Genomic DNA, 25,578 nt, shown 5'->3' with positions numbered 1-25,578 from the left:
GGGGGGGGGGGGGGGGGGGGGGGGGGGGGGGGGGGGGGGGGGGGGGGGGGGGGGGGGGGGGGGGGGGGGGGGGGGGGGGGGGGGGGGGGGGGGGGGGGGGGGGGGGGGGGGGGGGGGGGGGGGGGGGGGGGGGGGGGGGGGGGGGGGGGAGATTACTTTGTACGTTGTTGGAGTAGGCAGCCACTTATCCTCCCAAATATGAATCCTATTGTCATTGCCAACTCGCCACCAGGTACCTCTTTTCAAAACTTCCATCCCATTGAAGATGCTTCTCCATGTATAGGACGGGATGGATCCAAGTTTTGCTCTAAAAATATCACCATGTGGATAATATCTCGCTTTGTAGATTTGGGCCACCAGAGACTTAGGATTCGAAATCAACCTCCAACCTTGCTTAGCTAGCATAGCAAGGTTGAAAGCCTGCAGATTCCTGAATCCCATTCCTCCATTCAGTTTTGACTTACACATTTTCTTCCAGCTAACCCAAGCAATTTTTGATTCTTAACCCCACCAAAACTTTCTCATCACTCCTTCAATCTCATCACAAAAACTTTTTGGGATCTGGAAACAACTCATGGTGTATGTTGGAATTGCTTGAGCAACAACTTTGATAAGGATCTCTCGGCCACCCATTGAAAGAATTTTCTCCTTCCACCCCAATAATTTTTTCCCCACTCTCTCCTTAATTTCTGCAAATACTTCAACTTTTGACTTACCAATGATAGAGGGTAGGCCAAGGCATTTTTTATGTCAGGTATCTTGCATTGGACCCAACATGTTTAGCACTTCACATCTTCTATCATCAGGGGTATTGTTACTGAAAAAGACTGAAGATTTATCCGCATTGGTTTTTTGTCCCGAGGCAACTTCATATGCACACAAAAGAAAAATATAAGGTGAAATTGGGTCTCCGTCAGGGATAATACTACCATAAGCAATACCATTAACAAGGATCGAGTAAGATACAGTAGTTATGCAATGCATGATCAAATTTATCCATTTTTCACGGAATCCCATTTTCTCCATCACTTGTTTAATAAAACCCCACTCCACCCTATCATATGCTTTATTCATATCTAACTTTATCGCCACAAAACCCTCCCTTCCTTCCTTCTTATGTTCTAAATAGTGCGTAAGTTCAAAAGCAACAAGAACATTGTCTGTAATTAGTCTCCCAGAGAGAAACGCACTCTGATTTTCTAAGATAATCTGTGGAAGGATTATTTTGAGACGATTGGCTAACACTTTTGATATGAGTTTATAAACAACATTACATAGACTAATAGGTCTAAAATCTATCATTTTTGTGGGGGGTTTTTTATTTTTGGCACCAAAGTGATGTTTGTTTTATTAATCTCTACCATAGACATATTTGAGTTTAGCACATTTAAGACCATGCATATGACATCATTACCAACAATACCCCAATATTTTTGAAAGAAAATAGCAGACATATCATTAGGGCCTGGGGCTTTTGTTGGATGCATCTATTTTAGTGTTGCCTCAACTTCCTCCCTTGTGAACTCTTGGATAAGGAGCTGATTCATATCCTCAGTGACTCTAGTTGGAATAGTATCAAGGACCTCCGAAGTGCGAGTCGGATAGGAAGTGGTATATAGATTTTTAAAATATGACACAGCCACCTTTGCAATACCATCAATAGAATCATGCCAATTTCCATTTTCATCCACGATACTGTTGATAGTATTTCTTCTTCTCCTATCTGAAGCCCTAGTGTGGAAGTATTTTGTATTTCAATCCCCAAGGCCTAAACATTGCACCCTCGATCTTTGATGCCACATAATTTCTTCACTATCCAATAAATCATTAATCTCCTTTCTTAACATATTGATCTCACTATCCAGGCTGCCATCTTTATCTCTACGTACCAGAGTACTAAGAATCTCCCTTTTCTTCTGAATTTGCTTTGGAATTTGCCTAAATACCATTTTGTTCCATCTAGAGAGATTTTCAGCACAACAACTCAACCTAGTAGCTATCCCAATAGGAGAATTTAATTCTTGGCTGCCATCCCAGACTTCTTGGATAATATCTTTGCATTCCTCCCTTCTTATCCACATAGCTTTGAATTGAAATCTTCTTCTATTGGAATTCTTCTGAACAGTGGCATCAGTTATCAGCAAAACGCAGTGGTCAGAGGTTGATTCTACCAAATGATACACTTTTATATCTTTATAATGTTCAATCCATTCAAGAGTAGCCAAAACTCGATCCAATCTTAGGTACATTCTGCTTTCACCCTCTTGCATATTACACCAAGTAAAATCAGGACCATAGTAACCAAGATCCTTAAACCTACATTGGTGTATTGCTTCTCTAAAATCATTCATCTGTCTTTGAGACCTTAGCGCCCCACTCAATTTCTAATCCACCGACAGAATTTCATTAGAATCACCAAAGCATAACTAAGGGAGTTGATACTTTTGGCTAAGGTTTCTCAAAAGATCCCAAGATTCTTTTCTACGATGAGTTTCAGGATATAGAAACCCGTGATGCGCCACTTAAAACTTGATTCCGAGTCCGTCACAATTGCATCAATATAATTTCCTGAATAGCCTTGAACTTCCACTTTTATGTCCCTGCTCCATAACATAGCTAATCCCCCACTCCTCCCCACACTAGGAACAATTAGACCATTCAACAAACCAGTTTTAAATTTCTCTTTTTCTATTTGACATTTCTTCATCTTTGTCTCCAACAAGAAGACAATTTTGGGCTTCCAATGTTGCACGAGCTAGCACAACACTCGAACTGACTGGGGGTTCCTAAGCCCCCAGCAGTTCCATCCTAATGCAATCATTGATCCAAGAGGTGCTGCTCTGCAGTCACCGCCATTTCATCAAAAAAGTTTACACCTCCTTCGTGTTTCTCCTCACATAAACGTTTCTAAACTCTATCATAAAAAATAAACAACATTTCATCATTAATTTTTCTTTTTTTACTTACCTCTTGGGCTTGCTTAGACTTCTCAACCCCTTGAGCCTTTCCTTTTTCCCTTGCTATGTTTTTAATTTCACCTCTAGCTGCTTGTTTAAACATTCGGCTTGGGCCTTGTGGTTGCCAATTCCGTCCCTCACATGTGCTTTCCTTTTTCTTTTAGTCTTAAAAGGCTTAACACATCAGCTTCTCTTAAAACCGGCCCACATTTCCTTTCCTCACTTATGCCTCCTTTTTCTTTTGGCCTTATTAGGCTTAACATTTCAGCCTCTTTTATAACTGGCCCACACATCTTGTCACCTATTTCCTGACCAGCCTCATTCCCTTGTAACTCGTTCCTGACCATACCAGTTCTAGCCCCTTTTTGCTCATCACGTGCTGTCCTTTCCAGCCCCATTTTCGAAACTTCTGGCACTCTATCTTCCCATATGATTAGCCTTCCCTGTTCCCTATTACTAGACGTGATAGCACCTTCCACCAAATCCAAGGGAGTTGCATCCATCATGACAGTTGTGCCGCCCACTTCAACAGCTCCACCGTCCACCACTAAAGCAGGCGAGTTTCCCCTTATAGTCCCGTTCTCATCACCAACTCTGCCATCCACCATCGTAGATGGCAAGCTCCCTTTTTCAGCCTCCGATTGCACCTTCATTTTATCCTTTTCACCTCCATTTTTTATAACTCCTCCAGCCTTCAGCCATTCACCATATTGCCTCCCTGACAGTTGCTCCATTGGACTTGCTTGGCAATGCTTTTCATAATGCCCAAGTATGCCACATATGTAACAAAAAGTAGGGAGTCTCTCATACCTAAAATCAACCTAATATCTTCCATCTTCTTCATTCTTAACATACCCGCCTCTACGGAGAGGTTTATCAATTAGAATCTCAACTTGTATTCTTAAAAACTTAGCTTGATCCACTTGCATAGCCCGCTTGTCAACTTTTAACACCCTTCCAATCTTACTACCAATATCATTCCTAATTTTTTCAGTCATATTCTCAAATGGTAAACCCCAAATTTGCACCCAGAAAAGAGAGTGGGAAAACCTTATATTTTTTGACATTAAGCCTTTCCTCCACCGACAAAGAAGGAGAAGGTTGTTGTCACAATTCCAAGGACCACTTTTTTCAACCCACTCTAACTGACATCCTGAGCTGAATTTAAACTGAAAAATATTATTCCCCACCTCCACAATTCTCAAGTTAGAACCCATCTTCCATGCTGCCTTTAAAGTATTCTTTAAAGCTTTCAGATTTTGATGACGATCTGAAAGTAGACGCCCAAATAAACTCAAAGAGCATTCTTCAAAAATTTTAGAACTACTAATATTTGCAATAACAATATTCTCCTCTTCTTCTTTTGTGAGCTTTAACTTTTCCAAGCTATTCACTACTTCTTGATCCATTCAGTCACAAAATGAAAAAAAGTGGGCTACAGCCAATTTAGAAAACTAGGGTAGTCCAAGAGAGAACCCTTAGAGCAATTACATCAGCTTGTACATAAATGTGCAAAATGGAAAAAGTAACTACTTTTACACAATTTGAGCAAAAAATCACCCACATCAATGGGTGTAAACTTGTGTATAAATACACAATTGCTACAGTAACCGTGCATATATGCACGGTTATTGTAGCATGTGTATTTATTATTTTATTAATTTTCGTTCGCACCTTTATTTCTCTCACTTTTCCGTGCACAATGAACTCAGTGACTTTCCTCTCCTCATCTTCTTTTTCCTTAGATGCACACAAACACACCCACACACAAACACATCCACACAGACAAATCAACACACAAACAAACCCACACAGACAAACCAATAGAGAGATAGATCGGTGCTTGACTGGAACGATCGGTGCTTGACTTCTTGCGGTTCATGCGCTGTTCAAGGCTTGTAGGTCGGAGAGTGGTTTGAGAGTAGAGAGTATCAGTGGCAGTTTGTGGGTGTCACGGTGGAGCTTGGAAGCTCCGTTTCCTTTAAGGATCAAAGATGGTGGAAGTCTGTGGGTGGGTGTCACGGTGGAGCTTGGAAGCTCCGTTTCCTTTAAGGATTGGAGATGGTGGCAGTCTGTGGGTGGGTGTCACGGTGTTGATGAGGATCGGAGATGGTGGAAGCTTGAGATTCGGCCATGAGAGATTCAGAGATTAGAGATGGGTATAGAGAGAGAGCAACAAATTAGAAAAAAATGGGTAGAGAGAGAGAGAGAGAGAGTATGTAAAGGTAGTAGAGAGAAATAATAAAAAAATTGAGAAGAAATAATATTTTATTGAAATATCTTGTAAAATAGATAAACTAATGTGAATGTTTTGTAAAAGTGATGGTGTAAAATAGAAAAAGTAGGTTTTAAGTGTAAAATAGACAGAATCTTATGCACAAGCTAATGTAATTGCTCTTAGATAGACTTTCTAGGGAGAGAGTAAGCTCTTACCTTGTTGAGAGAGAAAAAGACTTATCGTATTGAGAGAGAAAGAAGACTCCTACAGGGGAGAGAAAAGACATTGGTTTTGTGTCCCAGGAAAAGTTGTTTCTTAGTTGAGCTTTCTAATCAGGTTCAAATCAAAACTTTCTAAAATCGATTAATTTGGCCCTTAAAATTAAATTATTCTTTAAATATATTGAGAAAAATGACTAATAGGTCTATGAAAAGTGATGGATCTTGTTAGCATTAGCCAAAATATCAAAATATGTTAATCGAATTTACCTTATTTATGGCTATTGACATCTTTTTTGTTTTTTTGACAAAAGCTATTTACATATTTATATTTGTGTGTTTGAGACTAATTTATAAGCTAATTTTTTTTTTTAGCTCTTCACTTTTTCTTATTTTTTCTCACATTTTAAAGTACAAATATATTTCAACACACTAATCTAAAAAGAATTTAACAAAAAGCTAAATAAGAGGCAGGTTTGCTGGCTGTGAAAGCCATTGGGATCTATGAGCCAGATGATTGATAAAGGTGAAGAAACGAGTAGGGAAGAGAGTAAAGTAGTAACCACCTTGAAAAAGAGAGGCAATAATGAAGTAGGTATATCATTCTTCCACGAAATTTCTACGTTGCAACTGCAATTATTCGATCAAAAAGTGCCACTTTTTTTCTCCTCCTTTTTCTAGAAAGTAAAGATTAAAGATCTTTAATCTACAAACTGCAAATGAAAGATAGAACAATAAAGATATTTTTCTGGAAAGTAAAGATTAAAGATTAAAGATCTTTAGTCTAGACTACAAACTACAAATGAAAGATAGAACAATAATTGCAGTACTAATTTGAGTTTTCCAAAAGATAGAAAGTAGAAACAGGGAATCGTTCAAAAAAAAAAAAGGGAATCACTGTTCATCAAAAGTTTTAATTGGGGTATTGATGTATTGGTTTCAATTAAAAGCTTTTCTTTCTCATTTAAGTACAAAATCAATCATTTAACATTTTTCTAATACCAAATATAAAATGCATGAATTATATACAAAATAAGTATAACAAAACTCTTTAATAATGATATAAACATACAAAATTAAGCTATTGTTACACTTCCACCCTGACGAGCTTATTATACTAGTTCCTAACAATCTGAGGTACTTAAATCAAATACCCAAAATAGCAAAATTTCATTTACTTTAGCAAATTAAATAACTAACCAAAAGTAATTTCACAGGAGGTGACCACTAAGAAATCCTTCAACAGAGCATTGAAAGTACTGTAATACATAATGCAACTGCTCAGTAACACTAGAGTAATCACGCGAATGACCACACCGACTTTGGATAAAATCTCATTTTTCATTCGCTAATGGAATATGCAAATTAGATTTTACAGTAAGTCGGTGCGGTCATACATGATATAATTCTGTCATTGCATGGCACGCTTATAACACACCCAAAAAAAAAAAAAATCACAAAAGAGAATTGATAAGAAGAAAAGGTTACTATACTAGAGAGATCAGAGATTTGGCAATATGGGAATAGTAATGGCGGCCTCTCACACTGGAAATTAATGAGTAGAGCTTCTGTGTACAAATTATAGTAGTGGGAGAGACATGCGGTTTTCTTAAAGGCTCATTTGAGTTTCAGCATGAAATTTTTTCAGATTGAGGCAAATAACCAGGGAATATAAATTTATAACATGGGTTGGATGTGTTAGGGTCATATTGTCTATGTATTAGTGTAGGGAATTCAACCCGATTGCTAACCTGTGAGAAACAAAAAAATAGAGAAAACATACGCTAAAGAAAAATAATCACACGCACAAGACAGTATTTACGTGGTTTGGCAATTTGCCTACGTCCATGGAGTTGCAGAGATTTCACTATTATCAGGGAAAAAATACAAGTTGCGGCTACAGTGTTTTCCTCTCTCTCTCTAAAAACATGACAACAACACACAAAACCCTAATCACCAAAAACGGCTTTTATATCCTGCCCATAGGATTACAATGGGCTACAAAACGGGCCAAAAAGCCTCAGAAAATCTCTCATTAAAAACCATGCAATCCTATTCAGGTTGGGTCGGGTCGTCAAATCGGATCAAACATAAACTAGGCTCCACAAAGCCCAACAATTAGCTTATCCTTTGACAAAATATACTTTACTTCTAATTGGGTAGATCTAAGTTGAGTTTAATGTATCAACATGTATGTGAAGTTTACTTTACAAGTGGTATCATTAAAGACATAAAGATTAAACCAAGAAATAAGTCAAGAAAAGCTGATTCAGTGAAACTCAACACTAGTCTCAATACTAGTATCTATCGAGACTTAATGAAGGATTCTTGACTCAAGCTCAATACCTCTCGATCTATTGAGCTCTATGATTTCAGAATTCTCAAATTTGAATATCGGCCCATGGAGACTTGGATTGGTAGGTTTTCTTTCATTAAACCTCTAGACCAAATAAAAGCTTTATTTTAAAGTAATCAAACGCTCATAAACTCAATTAGAGAACTTATACACTCTGTGAGAAGCTATTACGTTTTTTCTGCGTCTTAGGATTTTGTAACCAAATGCTTCCAAATCTTCAATATGCTATAGAGTGAAGAACTTTTCATCCAACAACAATCAATCAGTCACTGGAAGTTAGTCACGTACTAGAATTCGTGCAAAGGAAGAAGTCTTCTACAAGATTAAGTCTAATTGGGGATTGGAGTAAAGGTTCAACTGTAGGTTGGTATTTTGGGATAGGCCAAGGTAGTGGTAATATTCCTTATAAATGTAACCACTTGTTCTTGATTAGTGGATTCTTGGGAGTGATGACTTGAAATTTACCCAGTGAGGTTTTTATCTTGCAAGAGGTTTTCTTCATTCGTCAATAAATCAACGTGTCAATTTTAATTTCCACTGCACTTAGTTTATTTGGTAATTTGTTGGTGCCTCAACGATTTGCATGTAATTTAACCTAATTAATCAAATTGAGTAATTAAATTAATTAACCGGGGTCAATCTATAACCCAAAAGAATGAAGTAAATGGTTAGCATTTGGGCGTGGTAAGAATAAATTCCTTTTTGTTTTTTGTAACATCACTTTGTATTTGTCACTCCTTTTCCCTTTATTTTTTGTAGAAGAAATTGGAGAGGAGGTGCCTTGGAATTGTGTTTGAGGATTTATAAATGATAGAATGACATTTAGAAAAGATTGGAAGGATAGAAAAGTGAAAAGATATATTAGATTTAGTTTTCCACCATACATGTTTGGTTGGAAGAATGGAAAAATAAAAGAATAGAAAACCAATATATATTTTCTTTATTTGGTTGCGAAGAAAAAGAAGAAAGAATTTAATAGCAAAGGATATGCGCGATAAGTCTATAAAATTTCCTCACTAGTTATACTTACAAATATAAAATAAAATTTCTAGTTATTGCCAATGAAAATTTTACCTTTGAAATTAGGCTTTAATAAGCCAATAGGAAACATAAAAATACCAAAGAATAGTAGAATTTTAGAGAAAAATACCCTGACACCCTTTGAACTTTAGGCTAGTGGCTATTACATACCTAAACTTTTATTTTAGCTGGTTTACTTCCTGAACTTCACATATGTGCCAAATTAGAACATTAGTTATTTTGCGGATAATATATAAATTAACGGACTACTCATGTGAGACACATGTGTAACATAAAAATTACCAAAATTATGCGTCTAAAAGTGAAATCAATGGAGAGAAGAGAGAGAAACTAGGTTTAGTTTCGAGAGGGAGAGTAAATTCTACAAATGCATGCAGGTGGCCCAGGCATATAAGGCTAAGTTCCCTGATAGCATATAGGATTTACGGATTATGGATGTGCAATGAGAAGATGACAGTTGCATGTCTTCGAATTTTTCTTGGGGGTTGGGGGGAAGAGAGAGAGAGAGAGAGAGAGAGAGAGAGAGAGAGAGTCTTTTGTATGATACTGTCCTTAGTTCTGGCATATAATTTGCAAATTGATAAAGATTGTAAAAAGAGGTTAGATTTATCAAGTTATTATTGCCATTTGCTATCAAATTATAAGGAGTTAATATTTGTAGGTCAATTATTGCCTTTTCATGTTATGATTCTAGTGTTCCACATGGACCAAGTGTAAGTTTAACCATAAACTCTTGGACACCCTCTCCTTGCAAGCTGGTTTTCAAGGATGAGTTATACCCATGGGTTCCTAACATTTTGTTGGTAGTCTAAATGGTATGTTATGCTAAACAGGTTCTCATGTTTGTAGCTTATGGGCTTGGAGCCTGGCCTGAAATATTTTCCTATACTATGTGCCTTGCTTGCATTTCTTAGACCAAGATCTTGGTTACCATCCACACATAAAAGATAAAATAAAGGCTCATCTTTTGCCTTGCCAAAAGAGATAGCTCCATAGAGGGGGAAACATTAAAAACAACAAAATCTGAGGAATAAAATTACTCCCCATTGCTAGTACCAAATGGTAAAACAAAAAAGGTTGAGCAATCAATTTATAGGGTGAATAATTGTTGAGGGTGTCGTTGGATTGAGGGCAAAACTCAAAGTTGATGGGTATGCTGTCTACATGTGACAATAGTTTGGATTTTTCATGAAAAAGAATAATAATTTGTCTTTTTATTATAAGTTAGTCGTGGCAAAACTGATAGCTTGAACCTCCATAGCAAAAGGCTCTGTTAGAGTAAGTTTACTTCGGGGCAGTCTGGCAGAACAAGTAGGGTAAACTTATTATGATTGAAGGTAGCAATGGTGTACATGTGACTATTGTTTGGATTTTTCATGAAAAATTAACTATTATTTGTATTTGGAGTTGGATAAATTAGAGATGAAATTTGTGACCCAGCTTATGACACCCGCAATATCATTTAGTTGCTAGTTTTGGCATGGACAATCCTTCGCATTTTCCCCCATGAGCTTCTCCGTTGTATGTTTGCAAAGACACTTGATCACTTCTATAGTCAACGATGCAAAAATTGATGGAGGAAACTTAGCTCATATCTCCCTTTCTCCTTTTTAATCAGCATTGTGTGATCTGCAATTTGTTTATTCAATTGCTTTTATTTCCTAGATTGTGTATCTCTCTCTATATATCAATAAAGATCATGGTCATTTTGAAAGTCCCTCATATTGAAAGCTCTTTGGTTAGTCAAAGTGATGAGTAATTCTTTTTTTTTTTTTTTTTTTTTAGAATGATGAGTAATTCTTTTAGTGAAGGCTTTTAGATCTGGTAATTTTTGTTTTCGTTTTTGGGTTACCATTTTTTATTAATAGGAGATTATTGCTGACAATGTTAGTGGTAAGTAGTAACTAGTGAAACTGTGTTGTTCTTCTAATGGAGCAGGTATAATGGATTAAATTGTCAAGAAATGTCAGAAGGAGCTAATTAAAATGACCAACAAGTGGATTAAATTGTGGTTTAGCTGTCTTTTGACATTCTTGCTATAGTGGTAGGAAGGATCCTAGTTGAATTAAGGGTAAACTACATATTTGGTCCCTAACCTTTATACTGTATTTCAATTTAGTCTCTAACCTTTCAATTGTATCAATTTGATCCTTAACCTTTCAATGTCGTGTTAATTTAGTCCATGATATTATATCTTAAATGAAAATTGCCAACATGACAAGCGGCCAAAATAAAATTTAAGTTTATTGTCTCATCAATATTAGCTAATTTTTGTTTTGACCATTAGACACGTCATAAATTTTTATCCAAAAGATAATGGTATGGACTAAATTGACACGATACTAAAATGTATGGATTTGGGTAAAGTAGCCTCAAGAGTTTTTTTCTTTTTTTTTTTGATGGGTAGCCTCAAGAGCTTTGTAAGCTTAATATAGACATTCAGTTTTGCGGGTATAGCGGTCTTACGGGTCGGAGCATTCCGGAATTTGTTGCTCCGAACGATGTCGTTTCTTAAATGTCGTTTGCCAATTGCTCCCTGACTGTCTTCTGTACATCCTCTCTTTTCTCCCAACCCGGTTCTCTGTTCTCACGAGCATTTTATCGAGGAGGTGGAGGCCACTTTGGAAACTCGTCCCAGTTCTCGACTTGGACCAGCACCAACTCGTTAATGGCTCAACTTTGCTCTCTGAGTTGTTGATGGTGGTAGAGGGGGCTTTTTTGTTAAGATTTTCAATCTTTATTTCTTTAGTTGTTTTAAAAATTTTGAGTGTCTTAGTGGAAATAATATGAGCAGCTTTTGCTTGCTTTTGAGGATAAATCTACTGAAGGCTCCTATTTGTTTACAGTTATTACCTTGTTAATGTATTAGTTCACTTGTGTTTGGAAACTTGGAGCTTTGGCTTTAAGTTTTTTCACTATCATCTTTTAGTTTCACCTCAACCATTCTTCGATCTTGTTTGAATATAGAGTTGCTGATGAGCTTGAGCTTAAATGGCACTTCCTCTTCCCACATTAATGGAATGGAGGGTGAGATTGTGAGTTTGAGTTAAGCCCAATAAGTTCGCATCTATCTTACCAATAAAAAAGGAAGTTATGAATCTGGAATTATCTATCAGGTGAAATGACTTAATTAGAGAGGACACTAAAAAATTCAAGACCAAGCTGATGTATGTGCAGTTAGCTAGAAGTTTCATATGGAATTAGAAACTTTTGTTTTTGTGTTAGGCTAAAAGCAACAGGACCTCCGTGATAGATTATTTCAATGAGTTATGCAATTCAATTCCACTCTTTTTATTTCTTTGGACCATGAACATTTTCTTCAAAAACAATAATGGAGGTCATGAACGTTTTATTCAACCTTAGTGACAGAACCTATTATGAGGAGATGATACAGACAGGGATTTCTACAATTGTTGTCATCAATTCCATTGATAGAGGACAAAAGATTCCGCTTTTCTCTGCAGCTGGTCTTCCCCATAATGAAATATCTGCTCAGACATGTAGCCAGCCCGGTTCGGTCAAGCGATTGGAGTCCTGAGAATCTTTTTGAGGTATATCTGCCATACAAATATGTGTTAGCTAAGATAACTGAGTATTAAACAAGTTGGATGACTGAATGCAGGATAGCAATAAAAGGATTCGCCTATAACTTCTAACGAATTGGCCTTTTTTTTTTTCTGATTTTTATGTTAGGCATACTTAGATGCATGCACAACATTATTTTGTTGAACTAATGGAATTAATATCTAAATAGAACTAGCAGCTCCCTTTTACAATGAAATTCATGTAGTGCTAGAATTATATACCTTCCTAGTAAATAGGAATCTCAATTTCTTTCACTTCCTGATCCAGTTGTTTCCTTTTCCTTAGAATTAACTGAGTTAATTATTTCTTATATCACCACTTTTGTTACTGTCTCTTATCTTCTTGTTGTTGTCTTCTTCCCCCCTAACTGTTAAGTGATTATGCTAACCTATTTTATTAATTTAAAGAATGCAGAAAAGGACAATTTTGCCATTGTATTTGTAGCTATGGTTGTAAATATGGAGACTGCACAGTTTTTCACACATGATTTTGAGGAAAATGGCTCTATGTAGAGTGTGACGCTCTTTCTGAACCTGGTATAATTTAAAATCTGCATATGGACCATATTGTGATATACCTATTACTGTTATAAGTTCAGTAATACAGTGTCTGAATTGCATTCATAAAATGTGTCCTCTGATGTGCTCTTTTACAGGCAAATGGCCCTACAATTGAATGTATTTTCACTCCTCATATAGTTCCTACTATTGCTGAATATTTGGCTTTTGAATCGGGAAGCATGTTCTTGTCATACTTACAGATATGACTTCTTATGATGATGCTCTTCATGAGGTAATGTAAAATATTTACGCCTTTAATTTACACTGAGGCTGTATCATATACTGTAAATTTTATTTTAACAGGTCATTGCCTGGATGCACAAAGCTTTGTGGTTCTAATACTTAGAAATTTTTAATATATTTGCAAATTTTACATGGCTTCCAAGTATTAGAGATAATTTTTTTTAGTTGAGAGTTGTGAGAAGCTATTACGCTAGTTTCAGTTCTCAATGCATGAGTCATGCTTGGGAATGTTATTTTATAGATGGTGCAAGTACTTTTTTGAATTCCATTATTAAGGCTTAAAGCCTTGATTGAGGGGTGTGTGCCATGCATCATTGCAATGAAAGTTTTCTTTGTTATCGCTATATTATTTTTGTGCTATGAACATCTTTTTTGCATATAAGGACAATCTTCCTCACACTACATTCTATTTTGAAGCAGGGTTCCATTGTGTGATATTTTCTGATTTTTAATTAGTAATTAGCATTTTCTTCAAAAACAATAATGGATGTTGTGAATGTTTTCTTCAACCCTAGTGAGAGAACCTATCATGAGGAGATGATACAGAGGGGTTTCTACCATTGATGTAATCAATTCCATTGCTAGAGGACTGCTTTTCTCTGCTGCTGGTCTTTCCCATAATGAAATATTTGCTCTGATATGTCACTAGGCTGGTTTGGTCTAGCGGTGGAGAGTCCTGAAAATCTTTTTGAGGCATATCTGCCATACAAATATGTGCTAGCTAAGATAACTCATTAAACAAGTTGAATGACTGAATGCAGGAGAGCAACAAAAGGATTCTCCTATAACTTCTAATGAATTGGCCTTTTTTTTCCTGATTTTTATGTTAGGTGTACTTAGACGCATGCACAACATTATTTGTAGAACTAATGAAGTTAAAATATGAATAGAACTAGCAGCTCCCTTTTACAATGAAGTTCATGTAGTGTAACCATAACACAATAAAATTCATGTAGTGTAACAATAATCTTAATAGAACTTGCAAATCCTTTTACAGTAAAATAAAGTGCATAAAGTACAAAAGTCCATTAAACCATGAACTGAAATAAAAGAACAAACACCTTACACTACAACCTAGTCCAAAAGAGTCTTAAAAAAGAATAGTTTAAGATTTGAAATTGTTATTTATCTCCCATGGAATGCATCACATCAAATAATGAAGACAACCATGCAAATAGCACCATTCCGATTTATAGCAATACCCATAATCAAAATGAATGACATCGAGACATCTCAAGCTAGGCGTTTATTCAAACTCCAAGAATTCGGCTCGTGATGTTTGTCATGAAGTGGCTCAATTATTTCTTGTCGTTTTTGCATGCTCAATTTTGTAGAATCTGCCACCTTGAAAAATCTAGGCGCCAGTTCCACGAGCCATTTAGGATCTATAACTGTGACCTCTCGCATGTACTCCTTTGTAGTCATTAACAGCTCATGGTAGATGATCCAATCAGGTTGCCTCTGGAAAAGAGCACTGCCTGGATATGTATAGACTTGTTGGTTCTCTACTAGGGTCCTATAGCCCTCTTGTGGGTCCTTTCTAGATGCATGGAAAAAGAACCCTGCAGTAATCGCCTTTCGGATCTTTGTAAAAATTTTCCCTGCAGTCACTACGTTCAATTTATATTTGTCCATGATGGTGAGTAGCTGTTTTCTCACATCCTGTGCCCTCCTCAATGATCTGTACCGAACAAAGTTCTCAAAACACCAGGGCACAGAAAAGTTATTACTTTTCCAAGCCTCATAAACCACAAGTAATGTTAGATGGTCTCCCTCTGGCTGGAAAAACTTGGCCTACTTCTGATTAGCTTGTGCTTGTTTCTCTCTAGGCCTGTAGAAGATATTCCCTATATGAATCATTGCAATGATGGTCAAAATCTCATCACTGCATCCAAGGTCCACACTGGAAAGCAGCATCTTAGATAAAGGTGGTTCAAGAGGAAATTCTGCCACTTTCCGGCACAATTTGGTCAGAAGCCCTTTCTCATTAAGAGCTCCTAGATTGTACAACTGTTCCATGGCAGAAATGAGAGCTTGGGGTGAAGGTGGATCCATGAAATCAAAAGATAGAAGAACATTTATCCCCATAGCTTTCATGGTAAGCGTAGTTAACCCAAGATTTATCCTCTATATTTCAGGAATTGAAGTAGGGGACATCTCATTGTGGTATGCACTCTCAGTGTAGAGGCGATAACATTTCCCAGGCCTTGTACGCCCAGCACGACCAGCTCGTTGCTTTGCTGAAGCTCATGAAATAGGAGTTATGACAAGTGCATCAAACCCTTGCTTCGGGTTATACACATTCTGCTTTGCAAACCCAGGATCAATAACATAATATATTCCATCAATCGTCAAAGATGCCTCAACGATATTGGTAGCAACTACCACTTTCCTCTTCCCCGGAGGTGAAGGTTCAAATATCCTCGATTGCATTTCACTTGGAAGTGCACTATAAACCGGTAGAATAATCAAATTCAGGAACATTTTTACCTAGCCCTTTCATCCTTTCATGAAGAGATTGGCATGCAAAATCAATCTTCTCCTGACCAGTCAAGAAGAGAAGGATGTCTCCTTCAGGTTCTGTCAAGTGGATTTGTAGCACGGTAAGTAGGGATGCATCAAGGTAATCACTTTCCGGCTGTTTGGAGTAGAGTATCTCTACAGGAAAAGTTCTACCAGGAATTGTAAATATATTACAGTTGAAGAAATACCCTGAAAACTTCTCTCCATCCAGTGTTGCGGACGTGACAATCAAGCGAAGGTCGGGTCTTCATTTCACTAGTTGCTTGAGTAATCCAAAAAGTACATCCGTGTGTATAGTCCTCTCATGTGCTTCATCGAGCATAATAACAGAGTACTGAGAAAGGTTACCATCTATCAAAATTTCCCTAAGAAACATACCATCAGTCATGTACTTGATGACAATATCTAGACCAGTACAATCTTAAAATCGAATAGCATATCCAACTTTCTCACCCAAACAACAACCAAACTCTTCAGCAACCCTCTTCACCACAGATGTTGCAGCCACACTACGAGGCTGAGTACACCCAATTTTACCCTTTGTTGTGTATCCAGCTTCTGCTAGATATTGAGTTACTTGAGTTGTCTTACCCGAACCAGTCTCTGACTCTGTTCCTAAATCGATAGCTTCGACCTCTGTCCAAAGCTAAGGGATTGTTCATGTCCATAAGCATCCTTCTTCCACTCCCGCATTCGACCTCTGTCCAAAGCTAAGGGATTGTTCATGTCCATAAGCATCCTTCTTCCACTCCCGCGTATCATATGCCGTTGATAAACCAACACCTTTAAGCTCGTGCTAGATGCCTCTCACCCATCTCCGGCATGGTTCTCTGTTGCTATTCAAAGACCCTTCTGGATTCTTACAAATTCTAACAGGTGACATATCCATTGAACTTGAATACCTGCTCTGCAGTCTGCCCTTGTAGAAACGCTAGTTCATCCTCATTCATCTCAATCTCAACCTCAGCACCCTCTTCTTCTTGATATAACAATCCATCTCCTTGATAGTCCCTAAGATTCAAAACGCCTGAAGCAATCAACTGCTTCGTTTCCCACTTCTCCGGCGAACTCATTCCCTTGTAAACCTTATACAATTCTGACTTATCCGAGTCGCCTCTCCTATGATCAACATTATCACCATTATCTTCACGATTGCTATGCCTTTCTTTACTATCTGCAATCACTAGGGCACTATACTTAGGTTTGTCGACACCTTCCTTCTTGTTTGGCTTCGGAAGAATGGTGTGGATTATCGGGCAACTCAGCGCCATTCTCTTTCAGTTTGGAGTCGAATCCAGCGACGGTGTGGCAGTGTCTGCCCAAATCGTTTCGAGTTCATAGTAGACCTTGGAGACGAGTCATAGGTATTCGAGTTTCTTAAACCATCGTCTTTAGCGGGAGCCATTGTTGAAAAAGATACAGAAATAGCTAGAGAGATTCAATGAAGGAAAAAAGAGCGATACGAGGATTTATATAAAGAAAACTCAAGTGAGAGTTCGGAAAATTACATCGCCGCCTTTGAATATGATGAGAAGAACGAGTCACCGACTCATAAAATCTGGGCCATGCTATACGCAGCTGGGCCTAGGCCTTTTAGCATACCGAACGTATATGCATAAATTAAAGAATTAACATAGGCATCTACTTATTTTCACTGGGTGAAGATTTTTTTTAAAATTTTTTTTTTCTCAATAATCATAATTCATTCAATTACTACTGATTTCTTGCTAAGCAAAGTTGTGCAAGCCTTGGGGTTTTTTTTTTTTTGGGCTCAATCCCACTCCTTTTATTTCCTTGGACCATGAACAATTTCTTTGAAAACAAAAATTGATGTCGTAAATGTTTTCTTCAACCCTAGTGAGAGAACCCATCCAGAGGAGATGATTTAGACTAGGATTTCTACAATTGATGTCATGAATTACATTGTTGGGTTTACAAAAATTGGTTATTGACTGAAAATAGTACATAAGAACTCTCTCTCATTTATTTTGATCTAGAACGATTCTCCACTTTTCTCTTATCTATGTTTATTTCTCAGTTGTGGCAGAATCTAACATTCTGGTTTGGTTTGTGCCTGTATCAGTTGCAAAGTCCATTTGGTTGCCTAGTATGTGAGTGTAAAAAGAAGTAATAATGAAATGGTCATTTATGCTTAAACACAAAAATATTCAATAATAGTAATAATGAAATAGTCGTCAAGCAAAGAATAATAATGAAACGGTCATCTCAGCTTTCTCATTGAGTTTTATAAATGTGTTACTTGGCATTAAAATTAAGAAAGTTAAAATGGATACTATAGACTACAATTAGAAGCTAATTTAAATTTTGATTGTGTTTTGACTTTAATATATCATCGATTTTCTCATATATTGTGCTTTGATCTCAATTTCCAAGGGATGGTCACTAACTCGTGATGCATGGGAAAATTTTGTATAATACATCATCGCACACATAAGAATGATTACCCCTTAAAGAAATTAAAACCTTGAAGACTCATTTTACCACTAAGTTTTTGTAGAATTTTGGGGTCATAAGAAGAATCAGGAAAACTTACCCATTGTCATTCAGTATAGTGTTCTGCCACATTAATTACCGTTACCAGTTCTAATAATGTTAATTTGGCACTTTCAAGCAAAAAAAACAAAAACAAAACAAAACAAAATTGTTTGGCACTCTTCTTTTCATGATATTCTGGAAGGTAGATTATACTTGCAAATAACGCATTACAAAAAATCTTACATCCTCGAGGTTTTATACATCATTAGTTATAAAGTAATAGTAGTTATGTTACCTAAATTGTTGAGAATGAAGTCGTGAACCACCTTACAAAAATGTCTTTGACATTGTTATAATCCTTTCTAATAACCAAATAAAGAAGACAAATACATACATAACAATATGGTTTACATGACATGATGGCTTTCCTAAAAATAATAAAAATACTTATCACTTGTGGAAAAAAAAAATTTATGGAGAGCCAAGTTAGTAGGTGAATTAGTTATGTAGTGATAAGTCACGTTAACTTATTTTTATTCTACATTATTTCACAAATGCTTAAAACACAATGGGTAATATTCACTTAAAAATAAAGAGGAACTTTTCAAATTCCAAAACTTAGTTCCAACTACTAATAAGAGCCTTATGCCCAAAGATGTCCATGAATTGGTCATCAAAGGTGAGAAACTTCAAAAAAAATTGTATTCAATAAAAGAGAATAACCTGCACATCAAAATAACAAAAAATTGATAGCACATACTCTCTTGAAAAGAACATATGCAAAGCTCCATCATTTAACTGATCCTCAAATCTCAATAAACCCATTTATCTCAATTTTCCAACTTCAACAATCATACAAAACCCTCCAGAATTCCAAATTTTTAAAAAGAGAAAAATAAAGGCAGTACCTAAGTTTGAAGAATGTTCTTAACCTCCATTAGCATACGACTGGGGGACCATGATTGCACCACCACCCGCACCATTCTTCTTCTTTCTCTTCCTCCTGACCATTCTACATGTATTAGGAATTCTCGAAAGAAAAAATGATTACTCACTTAAACTTGTTTACCCTTTAAACTTGTTTACCCATCATTGGATGAAATATGAAACACATGAACATAAAATGACATGCCATTAAATAAAATTGGGAATAATTTAAAAATCTGAGAATTCCATGCATTCAAATAAGAAACTCAGCTTTTCAAACTTGTTTATCATATCCATTATTCCACTAAAGTTCTCAATTATATGAAAATACAGTTTCTACCCAAAAAAAAAAAAGGAAAGAAAGAAGAGAGAAAAGGTTCCTAGTTGCATCAAATACAAATAAGCCACATAAATGAGCTTTCTTGAGGATTCATCTTATCATTGACCAACTATATTATGCACCCTACCCGTGGGAAAGTTCTCAAATTCAACAATTGAAGACCTTCTTGAATGCTTACATGCATTGCAAATTATGTACCCACTAATAAGAATCTCTTAAGTTTGAGGAAGTAATAAGAACCTTTATATGCTTTTGGCACTTGCATTTGTTTTAGCAGTGGATGAAACACCAAGTTTTGTGCCTCTGGCTCTGGATTTATTCAGCTCATTGATTTATTCAAGTGGATCTGAGAAGCATTATAAGGAAGTATATGCAAGTTTAGAAGTTAATTCTAATTTTAATGTATATCAGTCCATTTAACTCTTAAGAGACTAAATTTAATATTAAATTTTGGACCAACAAAATAAGAACAAAAAAAAAAAAAGTATCAATTGCAAGTTTTACCCCATTTACAATAGCATCTTGAAACGGCAGAGGCTGGTAGGATGCTGCATGACTCGGATGTATTTGATGTTAATGCAAGTTATGGGTTCAAACAACATGAAAATCTGTTATTGCTTTCTTCCATTGGAATTTATTACTTGATGAGGGATGACGCAGAGTGATTCAACAACTGTCCCAATAACATTTTATTGGCTATGTTAAAACTAATGCAAGAAAAAATAAATAAAATATGAAGATTTATTGAAATGGATACAATAAGCTAAAAAGTACATTTTGTATTAGAATTAACCAATTGAAAATATTCAAATCAAGTCATCTATCCACATAATACAAGGGATATTTTGCTCTTGTAAGTTTTGTGTCAAAGCCGGCAATAATAACTCATGTAATTCTCAATAGACCAACTGCTCATGCAAATTCATAAAACACAAAATCTTGACTTAAAAGGGAGTTAACAATTTAAATTAGATGGAGTTCTAACAGATTGAAAATTTAAGGTTTTCTTTGTCTCCTAAAGCATCAATCCAAACCTCACAACTCAAGTATAACAAACACAATAGCTAAAGAATCCTAGAAATATGCTTTTAAAGCCCTAATGTCACAAAAATCTTATAGTCAAGTATTTTGACAGACAAGTTGCAGGCAATTTCTAAGAGGTCAATCCAAAGGCCAATGCTATTTAATCTAAGGGCTTGATAAGATGTAATGAAACCACCAATGGTCAACACTATTAATTTCAAAATGTAGCAGTTGTTAGTTCCAAAAGAGAAAAAATAAAAATAAAAATTGTAAACAAAATAATCCCAACGAATTTCCAGAATGATCACTCAGAAAACAATCCAATGGCATTTTCCAAATAGAACAGTTGACATAGGGAAAAAAAAATAAGGGAAGAAGAAGCATGAAATGGACCTCATGGTCATGGAAGACTGTTTGATGTCCAAGTTGGTGAAATCATCGACTCTGCCACAGGAAAAGAAATGCCAAAAAGAAGAAAAACAAATAGAAATGGGTTTTATTTTTTGGGTAAATATAGTGATTGTTTTCCGCATTTTGGATCAATACAAAGCTAAATTTCTACAGGAAGAGAGAGGCTTTTTGCACTATGTAGGTGCTCATATTATGTGAGGCTGCGTCTGAATGCCATAGAGGAGAAATACGTTTAAGAGGTGAAAGAGATAAGGAAGAGAAATGGTTCGGAAATTTACAAACACAAAATAATAATAGGTGAATTTATAACTGCAGAATATGTAAGAGCTTATTAGGATTTGATGGAGGGAAGAAGTGGAAAAGACACCTAGATGCAAGAGAATCAAGATAATTTTCTGCTCTACCAAAACAACATTTATTTCAGAGCACCCAGATTAAGAAAATATTTATGACACATGGCTCAAAATTAGCCCACAATTGAAATTCAATTTGAGAACTAATTGGATCTTCACTAAGCTTTGACTTTAATTATATATAGATAGATGAGGTTGTCTTTCTTTCTTAAAAATTCATTTCCCGTATAATAGCAAATGAAATCGCATTATGCAAAAACGTAAATCACCGGAGTGATACAATTTATCAGTAGAACTCCATGATCATTCTTTAGTGGATTGAAAAGGGGCCTAACATAAAAATTCTTTAAGAGTCGTCAATAACATTCTCCAAAGTTACCGCTCATCAGTAAGAAATTTCTGTTTTCAAAGCACCCAACTAAAGCTATTTCATCTCTTATTGATTTTCTTTCAACACTAAATATGAAATCTAAATGAATTTGTAAGCAAGAAAGACAACCTCAAGAAACAAGAAACTTTTTAAAATGAATTTGTAACCATGAAACACTCTTTTTATCTATTTTTATTTTCTGTTGCACTTTTCCCCCCTTAAAACTCATGACATGAAAACACAAACATAACATAGTAACCGCAATAGTGCCAACAACCAAACATCGACATTAGAGGACCCAACATCACAAAATCTCAAGGAAAAAATAAAAAAGCAAGAAATGCTGCCAGCCACCCACCAGTTTTGGCCATTGACATGCACACACTCAATTACGCTTCATACAAATTATAAAAATCTGGAAAACATTCAACAAAAAAATCAATCAAATATTTATATAAAAAAATGCAATAAAAGAAATAGATAATCTTTAGTGCTATAAATGAAACAAAGGGAAGATCCTTAGCAAAGAAATCAAGGAAAGGGAAAAAAAAATTCATAAATTTGATATCAAAATTCATTACCAGATCTAATCACTTTTTTTTTTTTTTTTTGGTGGGTAGCTGAAACACTATTGGTGCATAACTAGTCTTTGGTGGAGAGGTCAACGTAGCATCAACGGTGGCTTATTTTTTGGCATGTTCGGCTGAGAGAGAGTGTTTCTCAAAATATTGATTAGGCAAGCATGAAGAGAAGAACGAGAAGAAATAGAAAGAGCGTAGGGAAATGGGATGTCACGCATATCACTAACTTGTCTAAATCAAATGAGGTGTCCATTTTTATTTATTTATTTATTATCATTAGATCAATTCTTTTTTTTTTCTTTTTTTCTTTTTTTTTCCTATCAAAAAAAAAAATTTTTTTTTTTTTTTTTTTGAGTTCTCATTAGATCAATTCAAATGCACAGGATCTCAATACTTCGTCTTCCTACTATAAAGTTACTACTCGGTAGTAATATTAATATTATATTAAATAACATATAAAGTAAATATGCATTTATGCCCTTTAAATCAGGTCATAGTAATTACTTAGAGGAGGCATTATCATACATGAACATACTATGATGAGTGGGCAAACAAAACCTCACCAAATTCATTCCGGCAAACTGCTGCAATAAAAGAGGCATGGTTCTTATGGCAACGTCAAACCTAATTTTCACCCAACCAGTGTGAGGGGGCTTCCAAAATAATTGAGACCAAGCCAAAATGTGATTAAAGTACACCTTAAACGTTTCAGCACCTTCCTTTGGGTTCAGTGTGTGACCTGCAAAGATAGTTTGATTTTGAATTCTCCATATTTTATCAAATAGAATAGAGGCAAAGAGAGTGAAATTGTGTACTTCATTGGCATTGCAGAAAAATGAAAAATTTCACAATGTTACTTGGAGACAGAGTTCCAAGAGAGGCTATGAGAATTGGCCATGGAGAGAGCGACCAAATGGAAATGGCAACTGTATAAGGACATGAGACAAAGATGTGATTTACAAATTTCATATCTTGGTTGCATAGAACACATGTCATGTCTTTTTGTGGCCACCTCGTATTGAGTGATTTTTTTGGTAGGAAGGATATCCCATGCATGCAATTTTAGAGCATTACTTTTAATCTCTTATGAATTTTTAGTTTACAGAGGTGCTTCTAGTCATGTTTTGAGAGAGGGCCTGAATCTTGGAAACTGGTGAATGATCTAATAGGTGATAAGTATAAACTTGTCAGTGATATTCGTCGGACAGAGATGATCCTTTGGCCTATCGAGATGGTCACCGGTGTGGTGCCTGCCACAACGCCTCCGATGCCAAAGTCAGAATATGAAACTCTCTTTTTAAGAAAAGCAATATAAAATGAACAGAAAAGCAAATAAACAATCTCCTTTCTTACTTGTCTCCCCTTTCCTTCGTGGGAGTGTACGGGTTTTATATATGTTCTTATCGTCCCTAGCCGTTGGAGGAGTTATGGAGGTCTTAATGCTCCATTGGGTAACGTTTTGGGGCTGTATAATGAGGCATTAATGTCTCCAAACGGTTCGTACAGTTGGAAGTGTAACCGTTTAGTTGACTGCATTAAATGGACTGGATGTCCTTGTCAGTATCGCTGCCTTCTACGTTGTCCATCCTGAGGGTGTTCTCGTCCGTATCGAAGACCTCGTCCTCATAGGACAGGCTTGATGGTTTCGTCAGTACTTGTTTACCTCGTCATCTGCCCCCCGATTCTATGTTCGTCGTTTTAATGACAATCATGGAATACGAAGGGTTACAGGTTGTAAAATGACTCTTGGGGTTCCGTTCCGTATTAAGTGCGAAGCAGCGGCGCTTCACAGATCGTGGCCTACGTGGCGCGCGCTGATTGGGGTAATTAATGCCCGAGGTAATGAGACTATTGGGTTTCCCGCCGACCTTTCCGTTTTTCGAGCTTTTCTTTTTAACTTCCTTCTCTTCTCATTTTTCTCCTTTACTTTTCAGCCATTACTCTTCTTCTAGCTTTCTTCTGTTACTTTTCTCTGAGTCGATACATTGGTCAAGCAAAGCTTTCTCACTCCGCCATTGATTAAGGTATGCTTCTCTTTCCCTCCCGTTTCTCTTTCCTTGTTTTTGCTTGCAGTACTGTTCCTGATTTTCTTGTTGTTTCTGTTTCTTTTTGTTTTTGGTTTTCCTGCGATTCAGTTGGTTTTTTTTTCTTTTTCTTTTTTGTGTTTTGGTTGGGTTTTCATGGTTGGTAGTTCTGAGGTAAGAATTGTTTGTCCCTCAGTTTCTTTCCTCTTTGCGCGTTTAGGAGGGGCTTTAGGCACTTTCTCTGATTTTGGGAATTTTGTTTTTGAGGGTAGTGGCCTTAGGGTGGTGTTGACTGAATTGTTGCCTTTAATTAGGCAATCAGTTGATTGGTTCGAGGGTCAGGTGAGTAGGGAGAACATTATGTCCAAGGTTAGATCCAGCGATCTCGAGACTGGGTTGTCGTCCAGTGGCAATCCAGTGGAGGGAGATACAGTCGTTTCTTCTCCCTGGGTCATTAGGGCTTTCTATGCCCTGGAAGAGGTTTGTGGTCTGGATGCAGAGACGGTGAGTAGGTTTAGGGATAGGTTTCAGTTCCCAGAGAGAGTTCGTGTTCGTCATCCTAATGACGAGGACAGGGCCTGTCATTTCTTCCCGGGTGAGGTGTGCTTTTATGAGGCTGCCTTTACCTTTGGACTTAGATTCCCAGTCCACCCTTTCTTCATGGAGCTCCTGAGCTATTTTGGGATCGCCCCTGAGCAGCTGATGCCTAATTCATGGAGAATAGTAGTCAACTGTATAGAGATATGGTTGGCTGCAAATGGGGATATGATTAAGGTGGGTGAACTCGTCCACCTTTATCGTCTGAAAGAATCAAAATAGTACGGATATTATGAGCTGGTTCCTTGGGAAAGAAGGGCCAGGATTATTAGAGGGCTGCCTTCGTCCTTCAGGTATTGGAAGTCGAGATTTTTCTTTGTGTCCGGGGACGACTTTGAGACTCCCTCCAGTCCGGAATGGGGTGACATTCCAAGATTGCTTCGTCGGTGGGCAACCCCGACCTTAGGTGCGTCAGTTTTCGTCCTCGTCGTTTTAGCTTTGTGGTATTCATTTGCTTATGGTCATCACAAGCTTTTTGTTATCCTCCTTTTTGCAGTGAAGAGACGGCCTAAGCTCAAGAACAGGTACAAGGAGTGCGTTGAGCAGGCAATTGAATACGCTCAGACGATTGAAAACTGGGACGACCTGGTAGACCCGAGGACGCTAGCCTTTTACAACCTTGGTCCAGATCCTTCCCCTTTTGTTCTGCGCAATATCAAAATCGAAGGAAAGAAGAGTAAGTGTTGAGTTCGTCAGTGCCTTTTTTTTTTTTTTTTTTTTTTTTTTTTTTTTTTTTTTTTTTTTTTTTTTTTTTT

The 25,578-nt window shown here is 36.7% G+C and overlaps 1 protein-coding gene and 2 pseudogenes across 1 annotated transcript; 1 reads left to right on the top strand and 2 right to left on the bottom strand.

Moving 5' to 3' along the window:
* Nucleotides 1–3,778: 3,778 nt before the first annotated feature.
* LOC136062165 (uncharacterized) lies at nucleotides 3,779–4,366 on the bottom strand. The gene has a single exon (XM_065760936.1). It carries the CDS (start codon nucleotides 4,364–4,366, stop codon nucleotides 3,779–3,781), a length of 588 nt encoding a protein of 195 aa, XP_065617008.1.
* A 6,832-nt stretch (nucleotides 4,367–11,198) lies between these two features.
* The window catches only part of LOC111990516 (V-type proton ATPase subunit B 2-like), a 54,801-nt pseudogene continuing 40,421 nt past the window's right edge, over nucleotides 11,199–25,578 (top strand).
* Nucleotides 14,171–22,421, bottom strand: LOC136062163 (probable pre-mRNA-splicing factor ATP-dependent RNA helicase DEAH5; annotated as a pseudogene).

Source organism: Quercus suber, unplaced genomic scaffold, assembly GCF_002906115.3.
Source record: "Quercus suber isolate HL8 unplaced genomic scaffold, Cork oak 2.0 scaffold_388, whole genome shotgun sequence".
NCBI lineage: Eukaryota > Viridiplantae > Streptophyta > Magnoliopsida > Fagales > Fagaceae > Quercus > Quercus suber.
The sequence above is the reverse complement of the archived record's forward strand: the minus strand, read 5'-3'. Positions and strand labels throughout refer to the sequence as shown.